At 38.3% G+C, this 19,900-nt stretch overlaps 2 protein-coding genes and 1 pseudogene across 5 annotated transcripts in view; 1 reads left to right on the top strand and 2 right to left on the bottom strand.

Moving 5' to 3' along the window:
- PARPBP (PARP1 binding protein) overlaps window positions 1-18,237 on the bottom strand; it is a 99,029-nt gene extending 80,792 nt beyond the window's left edge. The window contains exons 1-3 of the mRNA XM_022599977.2: window positions 17,722-18,237; window positions 13,771-13,926; window positions 2,978-3,211 (exon numbers count right to left, since the gene is read on the bottom strand). Of these exons, the coding sequence (XP_022455685.1) occupies window positions 2,978-3,211; window positions 13,771-13,923 (387 nt within the window). The 5' untranslated portion in view covers window positions 13,924-13,926; window positions 17,722-18,237. The remainder of the gene's footprint in view (window positions 1-2,977; window positions 3,212-13,770; window positions 13,927-17,721) is intronic.
- Window positions 3,227-11,979, bottom strand: LOC149748065 (E3 ubiquitin-protein ligase RNF149 pseudogene; annotated as a pseudogene).
- Window positions 17,832-19,900, top strand: part of NUP37 (nucleoporin 37) — a 41,193-nt gene continuing 39,124 nt past the window's right edge. For 3 of the 4 annotated variants that reach the window (XM_022599939.3, XM_089921170.1, XM_089921169.1), the window contains exons 1-2: window positions 17,832-17,930; window positions 19,152-19,367. In XM_022599939.3, coding sequence (XP_022455647.1) covers window positions 19,212-19,367 — 156 coding nt within the window. In that variant the 5' untranslated portion in view covers window positions 17,832-17,930; window positions 19,152-19,211. Of the gene's footprint in view, window positions 17,931-19,151; window positions 19,368-19,900 lie in introns of those variants that run through there. The other variant, XM_089921171.1, reaches the window with a different exon arrangement.

The following is a 19,900-nucleotide window of genomic DNA, read 5'->3' as shown; positions in this document are numbered from 1 at the left end:
ACATTTATATGTTACATCCTCTAGATCTAACCTCTAAGTTTCTTAATCCTCTAGATCTAACCTCCAAGTTTCTTAACTTTCCCTCTTTGTTTCTTTATGTGTTTTACTCTGTGCTTTACTTATTGTACTTGACTTTCAGGATACTAATTTGAGTCTGAATTCATCTGTTACATTGGGAAAACTTTTCTTCTTTTTTTTTAATGTCTAGAAAGTCTTATGTTTAGGTATATACTTGAAGTTCCTTGAGTACTTATTATTTCGCTGGATTCAATTTGCTATCATTCCCTTCGAGCAGCTCTATTTTGTTAGGCATGTGTGTTCTTAGCTGATTCATCTTTCTGGCCACTGAGACCCCTTAGGTGACCGTGGCTTCTCCTCACTGGCTTTTTGGGGCCCAGCTGACTGTTGAGGTCCATTAAGTGATGACAGTTCTATGAGTAATGGAAGTTGAAATGGTCTCTACTCCTTATTGAGCAGCAGTGGAGAAAAAAGCAAGCTGCCAGTCACCTGCTTAGGCTGAAAAACAGTCTTCTTGTGGTCTCTCAAGCCTCACCAACAGTAAGACCATCCACTCAGCTACTTTGCTGCTTCTTGAGAGTAAAAGAACCCTGGCACACTCATAGAAGGCATTTATTGACCTTCCTCAGATTTGAGGGCTGCTTAGGTCTTCTCAGGACCTACCACTTCTGCTCCTCAGCCCAGGTCTCTGATTTTGTCCTCCAGATAATTACTCAGTTCATGAGAGCAATCTCTGTAACAGTTCTCCCTACTTAGAGTCCAGTTAGCATCCAAGGACTTCTATGCTCCCAGATGCCCATGGGCCCTGCATCCATGTTCCTCGGGAGAGGAATTATAAAAGTAGGAAACAAAGGGGAAAGGGCTATCATTCAAATTATGTTCCCAGAACTTCCCTGTCTTACCTTTATCTTAATTCCTCTTAATTCTTGCCTTATTTAGGCTACAATAAATCAAAAACAAAAAAGCTTATTAGGATCATGATATTTCAGGACTCTGAAGCTCAGAAATATTTAGAACTTTCTGATATGTATCTTTAAAGATACTTTTAGCATAAATTAGGGTTACATTTAGCATACTTTTGAAATGTCGATCTAGGGATATTTTCCTGCTCACTTTTTCCTCGCTGCAAATTTCCTTTGAGTAACATAAGTACCAGAGATCAAGTTGTTAGCCTTCTAAGATTTAAATGCAGAAAATTTTCTGCTTCATATATTACCATCTCAGCAGTTCCCACTTCATTCCTGATGTTCTTCAAAGGAGACATATTGATATTTGGAGACAGAACTTCCTCAAATGTAAAACCTTATATATCTCACACTATAAGCTGATTCACTTAAATGAAGAAACTTATTAGAGGACTTATAGACAAAGGATAAAATGAAAACAAAGACCTCAGGCAGATTATACTCTCACTGGCTTATCAGAAACTCATGTTTGTTGTTCCTACAATCTAATACTTGTGTTTGATGAACTTCTCTAAATTAACTTTGTGAAAAGTAGTTAAAAATCATCTCTACAGGTAAGCAAATAAAACATAACTAGAGAGGAATAAAAAAACTGTCTTCACTCACAAGTATCCTCATCATGGTGTGGATGAGTATGTGTGGGTATGCATGTACACGTGTGTGCATGTATTTTGAGAAAGTTACAAAAAGGCAAAGGTTTCAATGATAGCCCCATGAGGCAAAGACAACAAACCGCCTGCCAGTATCCATTCTCCCCTTCTTCCTTAGTATCAGAGCTTTGTTTTATCTTCTGGCATATTACTACCCAGAATAAAGACTATATTCTCCATCCTTGCTAGCATGTTGGTCTGGCCATATGACTAAGCTTTGGTTAATGAGATGGAAGCAAAAGAGCTACATCTCTTTCAAAGGAAAAGAGAGTGCGGTGCTCCCTTACTATTTCCTGCTGCATGAAATGCTGATACAATGTCTGGAGCTCCAACAACTATCTTGGACCACAAATGATCTTGAGGGTAGAAGTCAAGAACTAAGATAGGAGAGCAGACTGACAGTAAAATCCTAGGTACTATCTGATAACCATGAAACTATCATATCAGTCCTAGATGCTAACCTTTTGACATCTTTTATAAAAGAATGAAACAAACTTCCATTGTCTTAAACAACTGTTATTGCGGTTTCTATTCTAAGCCTACAAAACATTATTCCCAAGTATCAGATAGTAATATTTATAAACTATTTTAATATCTGAGAAAATCCAGTAAACATTTTCTTCTAGTTATGGCTGCAATTATTCTTTTATTACCACTGTTTAATTACTACTTTAGTGGCACTTGGTATATGTTAAGATAAAGAAATATATTTTCAATACTTTAAAACAAACTAGATATACTCAAATATATTCTAAAACAGTTTATCAACTATAATGTAGACAAAACCAAACTGCAAGGGATGCTACTCCATTAACTTTAAAATTTATACTCTATAAAAAAAGAAGGCAATGAATGTGTCTGCAAAAAAAAAGGAATAGTGTATTACCTCATGTATATTGCATCATACTATCCTCATGAAATGATACTCTATCTTAGTAAAAACTATTACTAACCATAGAAAGAGTTATAGCAATCATTTATACAATATATGCCAAATGAACAGATGCACATTAAACCAAGAAAATAAAATACAAAATCAATCCCTGACATAATTCAAAAAGAAATCACGTACTTGATACTGATTTATTAAAAATGTTTTGATCTAATAAGTAGCTGTCCTTATATTTCAACCAAATAATAACACAAATTCAACAAAATTTACCACCAAAATATTTCTCTCCAGTAATGACTAGCTTTCAAGTAGCTAAATTTTCCATTCTTAACATGATCCAAAGAGCAAAAGCATTATCAAGTTATTATAAATGCTGATCCATCATTTAAAGTAAAAATAAATCTAGCCAAATTTTAATTTGATTAAGATAAAATTATTTTAAAAATACTTACAGGAGATATGTTGGCATAATTTTCATAATTAGAAGTCAAAACATTACATTTTTTATAAACATCGATCATATCTAACATGTTACTATTCTTTAAGAAATCATCATAAATCTTCCTAATGTTCTCATAATGGTCAATCACTTTCATATTTTCAACTGGTAAGTTCAATTTCTCATGTAGTAAGTATTTCCAGGTCAATAAGACATCGCTGAGAGAGACTGTAAATTCTCCACTGTACTGAAAGAGATAATGCCAAAAATAAAATGATAAAGTTGGATGCTAGATATTCATTAACTTACAATTAAGATAGAAAGTACAAACTGAATTTTGTCATAGAAAAGTCTACATTGAATTCCTGTGGATTTTAAAAGAACATCAAAGTTGAGCTATGGCATAATTTTAAAACCAGATATAAAAGAAAAAGATTTTGATGATTTTTAAAAATATGAACAACTATAATAAGTTTGCACATGACAAATTTAGCAAATATAGTCATCTTATTTCCTGAACTTCACTAAATTTCTTCTACCCTAAGTGGGGAGATGGGTGAGCAGTGAACTGAACTTAAGTGCTATTGACTGGGGAAACATTTGATTCTGTTAATACTTAGTTCCTTTTAGTTCTTTTTGCTAATGTATTTTTAATCTCTTATTTAAAACTGTCATGTCATACTGAATTCCTACATATCACATTATTCCAAGTGTTAGTCTTAATGCATGAACATAAAAATTAAATTTTTAAAAATTATGTTTTATTTCATTACTATTTCAGAAGCAAAATATCGGTGCTAAAATTTTGGGTCAGAAAAGAATTTTGAATCTTCCCTGCTCATCATCGCACTAAACTATAACAAACAAGTGCTGAGAAGCCCATAGTCAGGTTTCTTTCTATAAGTTGTCAGATGTTACTAATCAGACAAAATTGTTCATTTTTTCCTCTTCTTCAATATCTACATGATAAATTATCTCAGTGGACATGTTGAAGATTTTTAATTGATTGCATTCCATCCCACTTAATATCTCAGATATTAATAATGGTGCCCTCCAAAACATGATAGACCTAATTCAGTAAAAAAATTCTAACTACTCCTTTCTGCAGCATGAGTAACAAATAATTTTAAGTATCCATACGTGGTTTTGAGATACAGATTTTGTTGCCCTCTTCCATAGTTAATATGCTAGTAGTTTCTGCTAACAGCAATATCTTCCCATTAATAGCATTTAAAATAATGGGTGCGTATTTAAATAGTACTAGTCATTGGAACTAAATTGTAACATCATCTTTAGCCAATGAAGAATAATAGAAAGAAATCAAACACAGCCAAATAATATATTATTTTCTACATATCTGACTCTTTCAAATCTCTATATCTTTTATAAAGATATTTTCTAACTACTATCCAAATTTAAGACAAGGTGCTCAAACTGCCTTAAAATAATTAACTCTTTACTCAACCATATGGAGGCAACTAAGGAAATTATCTTTATTGTCCTTGGAGTAGAGACCTGCTATATAAAAATTACGAAAATTAATTATATTTCATGAAATTAGTTCAATGAACAACCAAAAGAATGAGTAACTCTCAAACACTGGACCCATAACCCAAATGTAAGACAGATTTGTAATATCTCAGCATTGCATCAAAATTGTGTACTTTACTTCCCAATCCCACAAAGGTTACATACCATAAAATTTCCAAGTGGTATTTAAGTTAAATAAATCCAGTTATTTAGAGTTTCAAAACTAAATTGTTTTATCTCAAAAATTCCTAAAAACTATTTTGGTATAACATCCTTCATGTTAAAAATAAATTAAGATTTTGCCTAATATAAATGTACAAATCTCATCCTAATGACTATAACTAGTTAAAGTAAAACTATACAAGCTTTTTTATTTTTTTCAAGAAAACTGGTTGTTTATTGTGTTACAACAGCAATGAAAAGTCCCCATCTACCACCTTTTATAACTGTAAAGATTAAACTGCAGTTGGAATCAGGATATTCATTTACCCCCAGAAACACCATATCAGAGTACATCAGAGTCTGTCTACTCCATTTCTTTAACAAGCAATGAAGAACTTCATGCTCGTGCACAATACGGAATCGTAGCTTTTTTTATTTGTACAGAAAAAAATGGACAAAACTTCCCTCCTCATCAAGGTTGTTAGAAGAAAGTAGGTAATGAAAGGGAGAAATGCAAATCCTAAAGTCAACCAGTGCTTTTCCCATAACTCCAAATAAAAAACAACAATGAAAGTGCTCTAAGGTTTGGAAATCTCTCTATAGTACAGAGGTGTAAGGAAGCGATAGATTTCTCTCATCACATTTACAAGTTTAATGTTCTAAAAAAGTCTTTCCTCCAGGGAAACTCATGTGATCAATTACTGAATATAATCACACAACTCCATTTGAACTAGTCTGAATTCAATGTGCTTAGTCTAGAACCATCCTTGATTAGAATTAATCTTATGATACATTTTAGTAGATAAATATATGAAGACTAATCAAAAATTATTTTTAAGAATAAAGTATCTTAGCCCTTTGTATGTCAAATCAGAACCTGAAAGGTAAAAGAATGTACATTATTTTCACATATACAAACTATGTGCTAAAGTAAAAAAAATAAAATGTCCTTTAATTCAAGCCCAAGCTCTGTCCGTGAAACTGCCGGCAGGTTATACACCAGGAGAAAGGTCCTTCACACTGAGGGTCACTCCTGCTTGTCTCTAGCAAAGCCGTGTTTTCACCATCATCTTCTTTAAAACTGGCCTCGCAAGGCAGCACGGAGTCGCTGGTGGTGGGCAGTGCTTAGCTGCCCGCGTCACTTCTGTCACCATCTGGTAAAGTAAGACTCAGATCTGCAGTCGAAACGCCCCTGGGGGAGATTCTGGGGCGGGCGTCTCCTGCATGTCCTCAAGCTCTCCCCAATATCCCAGGGCTTTGATGACATCAAGTTTACACATTGGACACATTCGGTGATCCAAAAGCCATGGGTCAATGCATATTCTATAAAAAATATGCTTGCATGGCAGGATTCTGATAACATCGTTTCCTTTAAAATTTTCAATACACACTGCACAACTTTCAGCATCAACATCAATTCCCTTTTCTCCATGCTTTACAGTATGAAGAGGAAGCTGCCCAATAAGTTTCTTTGTTTCTTTTCTATGGCTCTGACTTCCAAACTGTGAGCCAGTGTATAGGAAGCGCTGTATATAGTAAAATATTAGCCAGGCTAATGAGATAATCATCATGGTGATGAAGGCGATGGCCACAAACACCACTGACTGACCGCTGATGAACTCCTGTACGTGCCGTGTGCTGAGCCCTATGGTCATTGTGACCGGAATGTCTTTCTGCACCAGATCCACAATTTCTCTTCCTTTGGGGTCGCTAACAATAATGACTACTATATTTCCGGTTCCCGCGTGGGACAAGGGCACGGTGAGGTTCCCGTGGCGCTCCTCGTTGTATGGGACCACGGCCGAGGCGTTCCACCACGCTGCCGCCAACACCTTGTCCTTGAAGGTGCCGCCCCCGCGGCCGCGGGGCACGAGGAAGCGCGTGCAGGACGCGCAACCCTCGGGGTCACGGTCCTCGGTGTGCGGGACGCCCACCAGGCCCCGCGCGCCCTCCTTGGGCGAGCTCTCGCCGAAGCGGCCGCTCTCCGAGGCGCTCCACACGCTCTGATTGGCCTACGGGTCCACGTACTGGGTGCTCACCATGGCCGAGTATCACTGGAGTGCCCGTCCCCGGGCCCCGGGCCCCGGGTCCCGGGCGCGCACAGGGCCAGCGCTAGCAGCGCCAGCGCGCCGCGGGCCCCACCGCGGGCCTCGGGCCGCCGCCGCCGCCACGCCATGGCCCTGCCGCCGGGCTGACTGGGAGAGGGCCAGGCGGGAGCCGGAGGGCGCTGGCGTGCGAGGCCACCAAAAAGCGCGGAGAAGTCGACGCCAGCTGCAGAGCCCGGGAAGACCCAGTCCCAGCGGCCTATACAAGCTCTTGATCTTGTGAGAAAAGGTTTTGACTAGATTAACAGTGTTTATACTGGGATTATAAAAACATTTTAAATACAAATAAAAATGCACTCCAAATATCAGTTTTCATGATCAGGTGCCCACCATGACAGCATAATGTTATTCAAACCAGTAACAACTGATTGAGAGGGTCTGTGGTCAAATCAGAAAATGTTTTGCTAGGAAAACATGCCAGCTGGCCAATATCTAAAGGAAGTTCAAAATGTTCAATGCTTTAGTTCTCTGATGGACATAAGAAGGATTGTATTTCACAAGAATAAAATGAGAAAAATGGAGAGTTACGTTTTATCAGAGCGCTTGTACTTTTTACATTTTACCAAAGTTACTTTTATAATTATTCAAAATTTTAAATAAACTTTACATTTTTAACTAACTGGAATTCTTGTTATGGAAAGAGAAAAGATAACAGATTTACTTAAGAGCATTAATTGGCTGTGTGACCTTGAGTAAGATACTGAAATCCCTCTGAGTCAGCTTCCTTGGTTATAAAGTAAGACTGTACAGATTAAATAACACCTGATAAATGTTAGGTAATAAAAACTGTCAGTTTCCTTTCTCTTTTCTTATTCAAAGTAAAATAATTATTTGTTTGTTGGGGGAAGGGTAGTAGATAAATGTAATACAATTTTAAAAACAGTTTCTTCTTATTTGTTATGTCACTGTTGGATCATTTTCAAATCTAACAGTCAACCCCAGGTGCTGTGATTGCTTCCTATGAAGCTATAAAATTAATAGCTTTGTTTCATCCAAAGGACCATTTGTAATGTTCTTAAGGCTACTTAAGGTGAATAACAGCCTTAATAACATAATGGCCAGACAAATTAAAAGTATGAAGCCAATTCCGAAGAAAAGAAAGGCTAAAATTTTATTTGCAATGTAGTAATGAAGTTATACATATTTGCCATATAACGAAATTAACAATCCTCAGTGAATCTATAATAGCTTAAATCTTTAGCGGTATTAAAATTGCTAGAGAGGTGTTATATTATTTAAACTAAAATATCCCCCCAGCTAAGAAAATATTCCAAGACCCTAAAACTCAAAAGTTATTTTCTTTCTCCCCACTAAAGCAGTTAAGAAAACAAGCACACCAATAAACAGACTAACAACTCTACCAGGTATTCAAAGGTTTCATTGTAATCAAATGTTATTGTAAGGACTAGTACTTTAGGGGCCTATGTTCTCAAACTTCAGAGAATTAAAAAACTAAACAGAGCTCAAAGTAGAGGGTGGAAAATATAGGTGAAGGATATATACAACCAACTCCACCTTTTTATTACTATCTGCTACTTATGAATGCACCTGCAGGCAAGTGTATGTTGTTTCACATTGCCAAGTGACTTGAAGTCTGAGCACAGATGGGGATGCCTGAGCTGACTCTGTACATGGAGAGTTAAAGTAAAACTGACCCACGACCCACCATATCCACTGCACACGTGCATGCATATATACATGAACTTGGAAAAATTTAGTTGCAATTCATCTTTCCTCTTCTTTCCCACCCAGAGTCTGAATTTTCACAGTGAATTAAGTGAATTAACAAGTAGAAAAGTAACAAGTAGAAAGAGATACTGAGTGAGTGCTACATAGACAAATCCTGAAGAAAAAGTGACTTGTATTGAATATTTCAATATGTCAAAATTTTTACAATGAGAACTAAATTTTCTTCAGGGTACATTTCACTTAGCTTGTGGATATATTTTTTTAATTATTCATAAACAAACAAACAAAGGAGGTGATTTGAACATGGTCTGTTTGATTCCAGAACAATAGTCCTCAATCACTAGTCAATGATTCTTAATAATTTCACTTTCTCTCTCTCCTTATTTTCTAGTGCATGGTCACCAAGGTTTAACCTTCAGCTGGCCCATTCCATTATACAATATCCTCATAATATATTATTTACCTTAGTACCATTTCTTCAGGTTACTAAAGAAGGACAGATTTTTAAAAAAATGCTCAGGCAGTAAAATTGGCAAGACTTGAAAATGAATTACAAAGAGGAGCAAAGGAAAGGGACCCTATGATGATCCTTAGGTATCTAGCTTCAGTGACTGAGTGTGGAAGGTAAGGTAGGTGGTAAGTTGAGGAAGCAAACAATGTGATCTACTTTTAAAAATTGATGTGGAGACAGTAATCAAGGTAAAATATCCAGTGAGTACTTGACCATACCAGAGTAAGACTCAGTAGAGAGGTCTAGCATATGAATACTGGTGAAACAGGAAGTATATCCAGTGAAAGTGGGTAAACGGAGCACACTGGAAGATATCAACAAAGTGTGTAACAAGAGAGTATCTAAAATATATGTACAACTCTTTCAAAGAGTGAGAAAGAGACAAAAATAAGTCGACAGTAAAATAAGCATAGGAAATGAATAAACAGTTCAAAAAAGGATACCTAAATGGTCAGATAAGAATTTTAAAAGGTGCTAAATGCTTTAGCTAGCAGAAAAATCAAAATGAAATATCACTTTTTTTCTTTTCTCATGAAGTTTGATAACACCTAATATGGAAAGAAATAAGAAAATGGTACTCTCCTACACTGTTGATATAAATGTCAATTCTAACAGCCAAGTTGAAGAGCAGTATGGAAGTATCAAGGCAAATTAAAGATGTACCTACTATATGACCCACTGAGTATGGGGCTTAGATTACATCTTGCTCAGTGCACAGACATCTCATTTCAGTGCAAAACTGTAATACCAAACAACTTCAAACAAGCCAAAAGTCCATCTACGAATAAAATGTATCAGTCACACAAAGGATGACTGTTAAAATGAATAAATCGTATCAAATTTTCTGTCTATCAGTACCTGATGAAGTCCTGAAAACAATGTTGGATGATAAAACCAAGACGCAGAAAAATGTATACCATTTGTTATAATTTTAAAATAGACACTTTAACAGTGCAATTTGTACAACTGGATATACAGAGAAGCACCTCCTGGTATAAAATACCTAAAATTATGGAGAAAATAGGAAAACTTTTATTAAGCATGACTGAATTGTCCATAAGAGAAGGGAAATTACAAAAGGTCAAAAGCAGTGAAAAAGTGCCCATACAGAAGGGTAAGCAAATGGCAGGGTCTGTGCTTCCCTGGTGTCTACCACACCCTGGCATTTAAGAACCTGATTTTTATGAACTCTGAGCACAAAGTTTAGGAGACAAAGCTGACCATAAGAAGGCAGGAAACTGGATCAGAGACATTCCTTGCCCACCTTCCATATACAACCAAAAGCCCCTGAAGATCAACACTCTTACTGTGTCCACTAGAACAAAATCTGCCCAGCAGAAGGTGATGGTAGAGATACTTGCTGGTGAAGAGATTTCTGAAGCAGTCTCAGCATTGTGCTTACCTCTCTGGGTAATATTCACTTAGATTTTTGCCTAATACTTAGTTTCTGCTGAGATAGGGGAAACCAGTCATCTACCTTGGCAGAAAATTGGGGGTTTATTCCCTGGACAGGGTAAAATAGTCTCTGGATTGAAGAATGCAGCTGAGGAAGAGAACCCAAATGAAAATCATAGGAATCACATGACATTTTATATTCTAAATTTTGACACACTTTTCAGGCACCCATCACATAGGCAGCTCAACTTTACACCCTTCATGCAGGAGGAAAGAAGACTCTTTTCCGAGGAAACTGTTCCAAAAGGGATATCCTAAAGATATCAACATCAAAGCTTCTCCAACCAAATGGCCCAGTAAGATCAGGTTGACAAGCCCTAACCCTGCACAAAGAGCTTCCAATAAACATTTTAGTGCTCCACTTAAATATAGGTGGATGGCCAAGGATCACCATGAAGGAAGTCTCTAATCAGAAGAAAGGAAGTCCTTCCCAAATAAAACTAACAAAAACAAGGAACTTGGAGGAAACACATTATGCAAGAAGATGAAAACCTCAACAAAATATTATTAATAGTCTCAAAGGAGAAAATATTAGACCCAGGAATCAAGAACAGTATGACATTATAAAAAGAGAACAAAAAAGGGCTCTTAGAAATAAAGAGGACATTAGCAGAAAATCTAATAATTATGTCACCATTAAGCTAAAAAACTATTAAATGTTGAATCTTTGACTATTGGTTGAAAGAAAAGTAAAACAAGGTGAATGGATAAATAAATTGATATATCCATATAACAGAATATCATGCACTGCTAAAAAGAAATGAGCTATCACACCGTGAAAAGACACAGAGGAACCTTAAATGCATATTACTAAATGAAAGAAATCAATCTGAAAAGGCTACATACTATGTTCCAACTATGTGACACTCTGAAAAAGGCAGAACTATGGTGATAGTAAAAAGATCAGTGGTTTCCAGGGACTGAGGAGAGGGAAAGATGAACAGTAGAGCACAGAGGGTTTTTAGGGCAGTGAAACTATTCCATACATACTATAATGGTGGACATATATCATTATACATTTGTCAAAACCCACAGAATGTACAACACCAAGAGTGTTTAGGGGGGCTTCCCTGGTGGTGCAGTGGTTGAGAGTCCGCCTGTCAATGCAGGGGACACAGGTTCGTGCCCCAGTCCAGGAAGATCCCACGTGCCACGGAGCGGCTGGGCCCGTGAGCCATGGCCGCTGAGCCTGCGCGTCCAGAGCCTGTGCTCCGCAACGGGAGAGGCCACAATAGTGAGAGGCCCACGTACCGGAAAAAAAAAAAAAAGAAATCTGGGGCAAGGAGGAAGAAAGGGAAGAAATTAACATGTATATAGACAGCTAAACAGTTGTACTGGCCTCCTTGCTATGCTTTGAACATGCGAGGCATTTTCTACCTCAGGGCCCTTGCATCTGCTGTTCCCTTTGCTTGGTAGTCCCTTGCCACAAAAATTTCCACAACTCTTCCTTCTTCCCCCCCTTCAAATCTTTGTTCAGATGGCATCATCTTGATGAGGCCTTCCTTGACCACCCTATTCCAAATCACAAGAACTCTCCCACCCCAAACTCTAAACACTCCTTAGTAGCATCTCTATTTTATTTTCCTCTGCAGCACTTATTATGACCTAAAATGCTAAATATATTATTTATTAGAGAATTATCTGTCTCTCCTCACTAGAAGATAAATCCCATAAGAGCAGGTATTTCTTTCAGTGGTATATTCCTAGAATATATATATTCTTAGAATAACGTTATTCTAAGAACTTAATAAATGTGTGGAAAGAATAACTGACTACCTAAGATAGAATTTTGTCAAAATTTTTCTATGTTCAAAATTTATCTTAATATACATTGTTTTAAATATGCAAAACAGCAAACTATCCACACTTAGGAAAAACTACCTCTTGTTTTAAGATTATAGAATTCCTAATTTTCAGGTGTTAAATTATTCTTCCTTTTTCAAAATGATGGTTCTAGTCACTATTTTTTCTCAATGGCTTTACGTGCTAACATGAGAAATGTTCAAATCTGTCAATATCCAATTTGGGGGGGATATTTTATTGGTAAATGAAATCTAAAAGTCTGGGAACTAGTGACTTATAGGATTAAAATAATTCATCAGGGACTTCCCTGGCAGTCCAGTAGTTAAGACTTCACGCTTCCAATGCAGGGGGCACGGCTTCGATCCCTAGTTGGGGAACTAAGATGCCACATGCGGCATGGCACAGCCAAAAAAAAAATTCATCAGAATGCCATTTCACTATCTTGCCCAACAGACCCATTGAAACCATTCCACCCTTCAAAAATCTTCTTCTCTAGTCAAGACAGTCTCCTTACCATTTTCAAACCATCATGATTTTAATCCCCCTGGATGCTTCCACTGAACTGACTTTTCCCTTCCTTCATCGCTTCTTTAAATTCTTCCCATCCAAAGACTTCTCTCCTTTAAGTATATTATATAAAATCCAAGAAGGCTTTCCTTACCACTCCAGCCTACATTCATCCTTCTCTCATCTGAATGCCTCTAGCCCCTTAGGTAGAGCTTATTCCAAACACTGGTTTGGCCCAAGCCGACTGTGTAAGAATCATTTCAGATTAAAAAAAGATTAAAAGGTTAAAAAAAAGACAATTTCCAGGGTCCCAGTGCAGATTAGGAAAATCAGTGTCCAAGACTGGGGTACAGAAGCCAGTATTTTTTTTTTTTTTTTGCGGTACACGGGCCTCTCACTGTTGTGGCCTCTCCCGCTGCGGAACACAGGCTCTGGACGTGCAGGCTCAGCGGCCATGGCTCACGGACCCAGCTGCTCCGTGGCATGTGGGATCTTCCCGGACCGGGGCACGAACCCGTGTCCCCTGCATCGGCAGGCGGACTCTCGACCACTGCGCCACCAGGGACGCTCCAGAAGCCAGTATTTTTTAAAAGTCCTCCCAAATGATTCTGCTTCACAGCCTGGCTTAGGAATAATTAATCTATACTACAGAGCCTGAAATTAGTCATAAAATACTTGCATTAAATAAACATTATTTATGTGTGCTTTCTAGAACTTTTCAGAGAAGAAGTTTTATCAAATAAAAATAATTTTTAACCATAATCATAATAGTTGTATGTTTACCTTAAGATTTTAAATTAAATATCAAATGTGCATATCCCATGTCAAATTATACATATAAAAGCCTTAATTTTGAAACAAATCATTTCAAATCCAATTGTAACATTTTGACAAATATATGCAGAGGCATTTGTGAATACAGTATATTGATATTATCATAGGAGAGCATATACTGCAAAGAAATTAATGTAATTAAGTTTATTCAAATGTGCAGCAAACAAAATTCACTTTAAAAAAAAGTTAACCTAAATACAGTCTACTAACCTGTTTGTTGTTCTCTGCCATGGAAAGCTGCAATGCCAAGAGCATGGAGTCTGCACCACATACAGTAGTTCTCTCAGAGTTACAAAAAGTGCGCCAATTCCTTCTGAACTCTTTAATCATATCCAAGACAGACTTCTGATTAAGCACAGCCATCCTCTTAAAGTAAGACAGAAGGCAATGTTAAAAAGCCTTATTTTAATTGGAAATTGATATTTAACATGTATAAGGAAGCAGAGTTACAGAAAGATAGTGAACAAGAGGTCTTTTCATATTTATAAGATTGCTTTTAATTAAATTTAGGAAAACAGAATAATACAATTTCTGCCCAATCATATTTTCCTCTCCTCTAGTTTTCTTAAGCCAAATCTTTGAAAATAACAAAATCCAACCTTCAATCTGAAAATTCATACAAAACAGATAAATGCAAATTCTTCAAACATAATTATAGACACAAACGTAGCTAATTAAAGCTGTATTTTTTAAAATACTTATTTTGAGATAGATGGTAACATCTACGGTAAAACGCAAAAGAAACAATTTCCTCCTATCCCTATACTGTCCCAAAAGGGATGGTCTATTTTCCACCCCTTTGAATCTGGGTCAGCCTTGTGACTTGATTTGACCAATAAAATGTGGCAAGAATGACATCATGGGAGTTCCGAGCCTAGATCTAGTTCCAAAAGGCCCATGCTGAAAAGAGTTAATATAGCAGGCCTGACTACTACCCTTTGAAAAGCCTGCTTACAGGGTTGGCATCTGGGAACTTAGATTTCAGGACGATTTCCTGTAAGAATGGTTCACTGTGCCTCAACTATTTGTATAAATAATATAGCTTATGCTTTTCTTTTGAGTCTGGAATTTGGGAACATAGAGGATACCTACATGTTCAGACCTCAGTAGATTCCCTGGGCACTGAATTTCTAAAGAGCTTCCCTGAGAGATAACATTTCATGTGTTGTCGTAACTTGTTGCTGGTAGAATTAAGTATATCCTGTGTGACTCCACTAAGAGAAGACTTTTGGAGGCTTGTGCCTGATCTCCCCTGGACTTCACCCCATGTATCAATACCTTGTCCCTTTGCTGATTTTGCTTGGCATCTTTTTGTTGTAATATATTATAGCATGAGTACAACTGTATGCTGAGTCCTCTGAGTCCTTAGTAAATTATTCAACCTGAGGTGACCTTGGGGACCTCCTGACACAGGCCTTGCAGTTTTAGCTCTTACTCTCTTGCTACTCTCAGAATGACATATGAAGAAGTGCCAGTTAGCCTGCTGGAAAGGCCATATGGAGGAGAGCCAAGGCACTCCAGCTGACAACCAATACCAACTGAAAGACAAGTGAGTGAGGCTATCTTAGATTACCTAGACCCAATCAACCTGCCAGATGAAATACAGCACCATAAGTGATCCTAGGCAAGACCGGCAGGACTGGCAGAACCACATAACTAAGTCCAGCCCAAATTGTTGATCCACAAAATCATAAACATTTAAAATTGTTGTTGTTTTAAAGCCACTAAATTTCAGAGTGCTTTGTTACACAGCAATAGATAACCAATACAGTAATAGCTAATATTTAGAAGCTTTCTTGGTGCCAGATACTTTTCAAAAGCTTAATACGGGCTTCCCTGGTGGCACAGTGGTTAAGAATCCGCCTGCCAATGCAGGGGACACGGGTTCAAGCCCTGGTCCAGGAAGATCCCACGTGCCACGGAGCAACTAAGCCCGTGCACCACAACTGCTGAGCCTGCATGCTGCAGCTGCCGAAGCCCACGTGCCTAGAGCCCGTGTTCCACAGCAAGGGAAGAAGCAGTGCTTCTCACTGCAGTGAGAAGCCTGCGCACCGCAACAAACAGTAGCCCCCGCTCGCCACAACTAGAGAAAGCCCACACACAGCAACGAAGACCAAATGCAGCCAAAAATAAATAAAGTAAAAAAAATTTTTTTAAAAAGCTTAATATTACTTTATTCAATCTTCACAGGAGTCCTATGAAGAAGGTCTATTATTATCCTCATTTTACATCTGAAGAAAGCAATACCCTATGCCACTCAGCTAGCAAATGGGGAAATAGACCTAAATCCAAGATGCCCAAATCCAAAAGCTGTGCTCTTAAATCACTATATTACATAACTTCTCCTGATAGACAAAGGCCTTTCAAAATAATTGGATGTAGTTCCAATGTTTTATATACTCAAGCCTATACGAGGCAGCCAATTCCTTTCTCTGAGTGTACAGACATGCCTCTAATCCTTATTTTCCCTACTTCCTTTTAAGTACCCCAGTCTCCAACACAGTCACATGCCATTATCTTATTTGGGGTATTTTACTGTACACATTCCCATTTACTTACTCCTCTGTTATCTTTTTCTTCTTTTTTTATGTGGCATAAACAGAATCCAGGGTGTTTACCAGGTATCTTGGGTTTGTATGATCAAAAAAATGGGCATGTGCCATTTACAAAATAATAATTTATAAATATAATCAGTGATGCAATTTAAAGATACAGGTAGAAGACTATAAATTAAAATATCTATAAAACTATATATCCTAGTAAATAGTAAAATTCTCTTCAAAATATCCCCTTCATCTCTTAAAAGAAAAAAAAAACAAAGTGAAGAAATAAAGCTTCAGTGATATGACTAGTTTGCCTAAAATCAATCTTCAGTAGTAAATTATTTACTGGTATTATTTGAAGATACTATGAGTTCGGATTGCTAATAATGAAGACTAATCTGGAATTAGATGGTTCTGAATTCTGACTCCACCACTTAAAAGCTGTGAGACCTTTTCCAAGTTATGTCACCTCTCCCTGTCTCAGCTTCCTTGTACTGTACTGAAGATGAAAATAATAATACTCCTAACTCACAGGGTTTTGTGAAAAGCAAATGACATAAATACAAGGTAAGCTTTTACAACTATGCCTGGCACATGTAAAAGTGAATCTCATCGAAGGGTCAGCATACTTTTGGAAAGGTTCAAATAGTAAACTTTTGAGGCGTTCAGGCCATCGGGTCTCTTACAACTACTCAACTTGACCTTGCAGTGTGAAACTAGCTACAGACAATACATAAACAAATGAGTATAGTGGGCTTCAGCAAAACTTTACAGAAACTGAAATTTGAATATCATAATAATTTTCACGTGTCACAAGATATTATTCTTCTCTTGATTTTTTTTTTCCAACCATCCAAACATATAAAAGCCATTCTTAGCTCAGGAACTGTCTGCACAAAAACAGGTAGTGCCACTAGTTTGCCAAGCTTGGTCTAGCCTCAACTCTTCCAGTAGCTAGCTGGCTGTGTGAGCCCAGACAATAAGCCTTACACCTGACTGCCTAGGTAGAGATATAATACTTTCCACAAATCAATGAGACAACGAATATGCAAGCATTCTGAATGTCAGGCTGAACTATACAAAAAGCTCTGATGAGCCTAAATTTCTTCACCTGTAAAAGAGGGAAGATTATCTCCTGCCTCATAAAATTAGGAGACGTTAGTGAGGCAAGTAAATAATCCACCTAGTGCCGGGCACTTAGTAGATGCTCAATTTAAAAAAAAGGGCGTCGTTGCTGTTCACGGTCAGAATGCAGGTCCTAACAGTTCCTTGGGAGGATATAACAGGGAGAGGGCGAAAGCAGCGGAATTGGAGTCTACGTACGTTTTAGGATTGGAACCCTGGTTTCCTGCCTAACTAATGAACCTAAGTAGGGCTCTGTGAGCCTTATTCTTCCAGTCAGCAGATGATCCCTCAGGACCTTTCAGCTCCATCACTGGAACCTACGAACTCTGTTCAACACCCCCAGACCAAACCAGGCCCCAGTGCAAAGACACTGCACAAATAATACCGTAGACGGTCACATGGCGCTCTGCTGTTACCGAAAAATCCCCTCACAAGCCGCGCTTGAATCACCACTTAAAGTGTGACAGGCGGGCGAGGAGGAGGCGACACTCACCTGGGTCGGGGGAGAACCGGGAGGTGCAGACTCGCCTGAAGAAAGCTCCAACCCGGCTGCAATGAGTGACCGCGCGTTTACATTTTAAATATCGCGGGAGGGTCGGGGAGCCAATCGCAGCTCCCGCCCTCTGACCCGGAAGCAGAACCGGCGCGCAGCAGCCCTTGGCGAAGACTAGCTCCCCTTTAGCTGCTTCCAGGCGCCCTCAGGTGCGTATCGCGCGTGAGCCCAAGGAGCAGCCCGTCTGTGCTCCCGGCCGCCCCACGCCTCTACTCTATCTCTGGAAGTTCCTCCTCTCCCCGGGCCGTTCCCCCCGCCCTTCCCTCCGACCTCGGGCTCCGGGAGGTGGTAGCGGGGTCTCGCGGGACTTGCCAGGCGTCGGGGCTCTGCCGGGACTTCTCTTGTTCCCTCCCTCCTCTGTCTTAGGAGTTTTAGAAGGGCAAGTCCAGCCCACCTTATACAGTGAGACCCTGAGACTGTAATTAGACTGGGCACTACTTTAATGAGCAATTAGGGACCGAGTTTCCGGATCTGGAATCTTTTGCACTTCCCACACTGATATCTTACCTGTTGGTCACCCTTAACAATTTTCAGTCCCCTTAAGGTTACTAGTTTACAGATTCCCCAAGGTGCAGCTCATCTCATATGATTCTCAGTAAATACTCATCAGGTGTTTGATGTGTTTGTTATGTTTTCAGGACAACTACCGTCCAATTAAAAAAAACAAAACAACAACAACAACAAAAAAAACTGACCTCTTTAGAATCCATAAGTCTCATCTGGGAATGCTACTTCCAGAATGCCCACCAGCCCATGAAGTTTTGTGCCTGGCTTTATGAATATTATTTTTGTATCCCATGTTGGCACTCCTTCCTCCAGATCGTATATTTTGTATCTGCTTATAGTAAAGCACTTTTCACACTGAATCACAAATAACCCTGGATTGTGAGCTCCTTCAAGGCAGGAGTCTGTTTTTCTTCTCTGGTACTGGTGTCCAACACTTAGGAAGGTCTCAAATTCTGGCTCCTCTTATGAGCTTGGAAAGCTAGTTAACCATCTAAAGTCTCGATTTCTTCATCTGTAAAATGGGGATCAGAGCACCTCCCTCTTAGGCTTGTGCAAGTATTAGACATGATAATGTCAGTAAAATACTTAACGTGGCACCTGCAAATAGTGCTCCATGAATGTTAGCTATCATTAATTTTTTTTGAATATATTTACTATTAATGTGATTCCATCTTTAAATACTCACTGTATCTTTTAAACTAAACAGAATTTTGTGGTGACTTATTCTGCAAGTATCATTCACGAAGTATATGAATAAGTAATTTTTTTTTGATCTGCCTGAAGTCACATCCTTATTTTGATTAATTGTGTAAAGTAATCCTTTGACAGTTTCTATCTAACTGTTCCTGTGCTGTAATCCACAGTTTCGTGACCTTGTCCAATAGAAGGCTATTTTTACAACTGCACGAGTTTTGCCATACAGGATGAAGCAAGATGCCACAAGAAATGCTGCCTACACTGTGGATTGCGAAGATTATGTGCATGTGGTAGAATTCAATCCCTTTGAGAGTGGGGATTCAGGAAACCTAATTGCATATGGTGGCAATAATTTCGTGGTCATTGGCACATGTACATTTCAGGTTAGTGTACAAAACTGCAGTGAATGACAGTGAAGATATTTCACTGATAAGAAAACTTATACAAACTTTGGTAAATTTCAGCTAAACTTTAAAAGTATATTGAGTTTGAATGTTTAAAAAACAAATGATGTGAAGAACTACTGAGAAAGACATTCCCAATAATATATACCTGATATTTGTGCAAACATTAAATAAGTAGTGAAAAAGAATATAGTTGACCCTTGAACAACACAGGTTTGAACTGCATGGTTCACTTATACGTGGACTTTTTTCAATAGTAAATATTAGGATACTATAGGATCTTTAGTTGAATCTGCAGATGCCAAGGAGCTGCCCACAGGGAGTGCCTAGTGCAAGTTATAGGATTTTTGACTGCGAGGAGGGTCATCGCCCTAACTCCTGCTGTTGTTCAGGGGAAAGCCTATGTATATAAGGCTTCTCTTGTGCCTCGTGATTAGAAATGGAATATTCTGGTAATTGAAGTTTATGATTAACTGAACATATGTACAGGGAAAAATATCAATTCGATGAGA

Source organism: Delphinapterus leucas, chromosome 11 (genome assembly GCF_059928025.1).
Source record: "Delphinapterus leucas isolate spDelLeu-1000000601 "Yukka" chromosome 11, BTC_Dleu_Yukka2, whole genome shotgun sequence".
NCBI classification, from domain to species: Eukaryota; Metazoa; Chordata; class Mammalia; order Artiodactyla; family Monodontidae; genus Delphinapterus; species Delphinapterus leucas.
The sequence above is the reverse complement of the archived record's forward strand: the minus strand, read 5'-3'. Positions and strand labels throughout refer to the sequence as shown.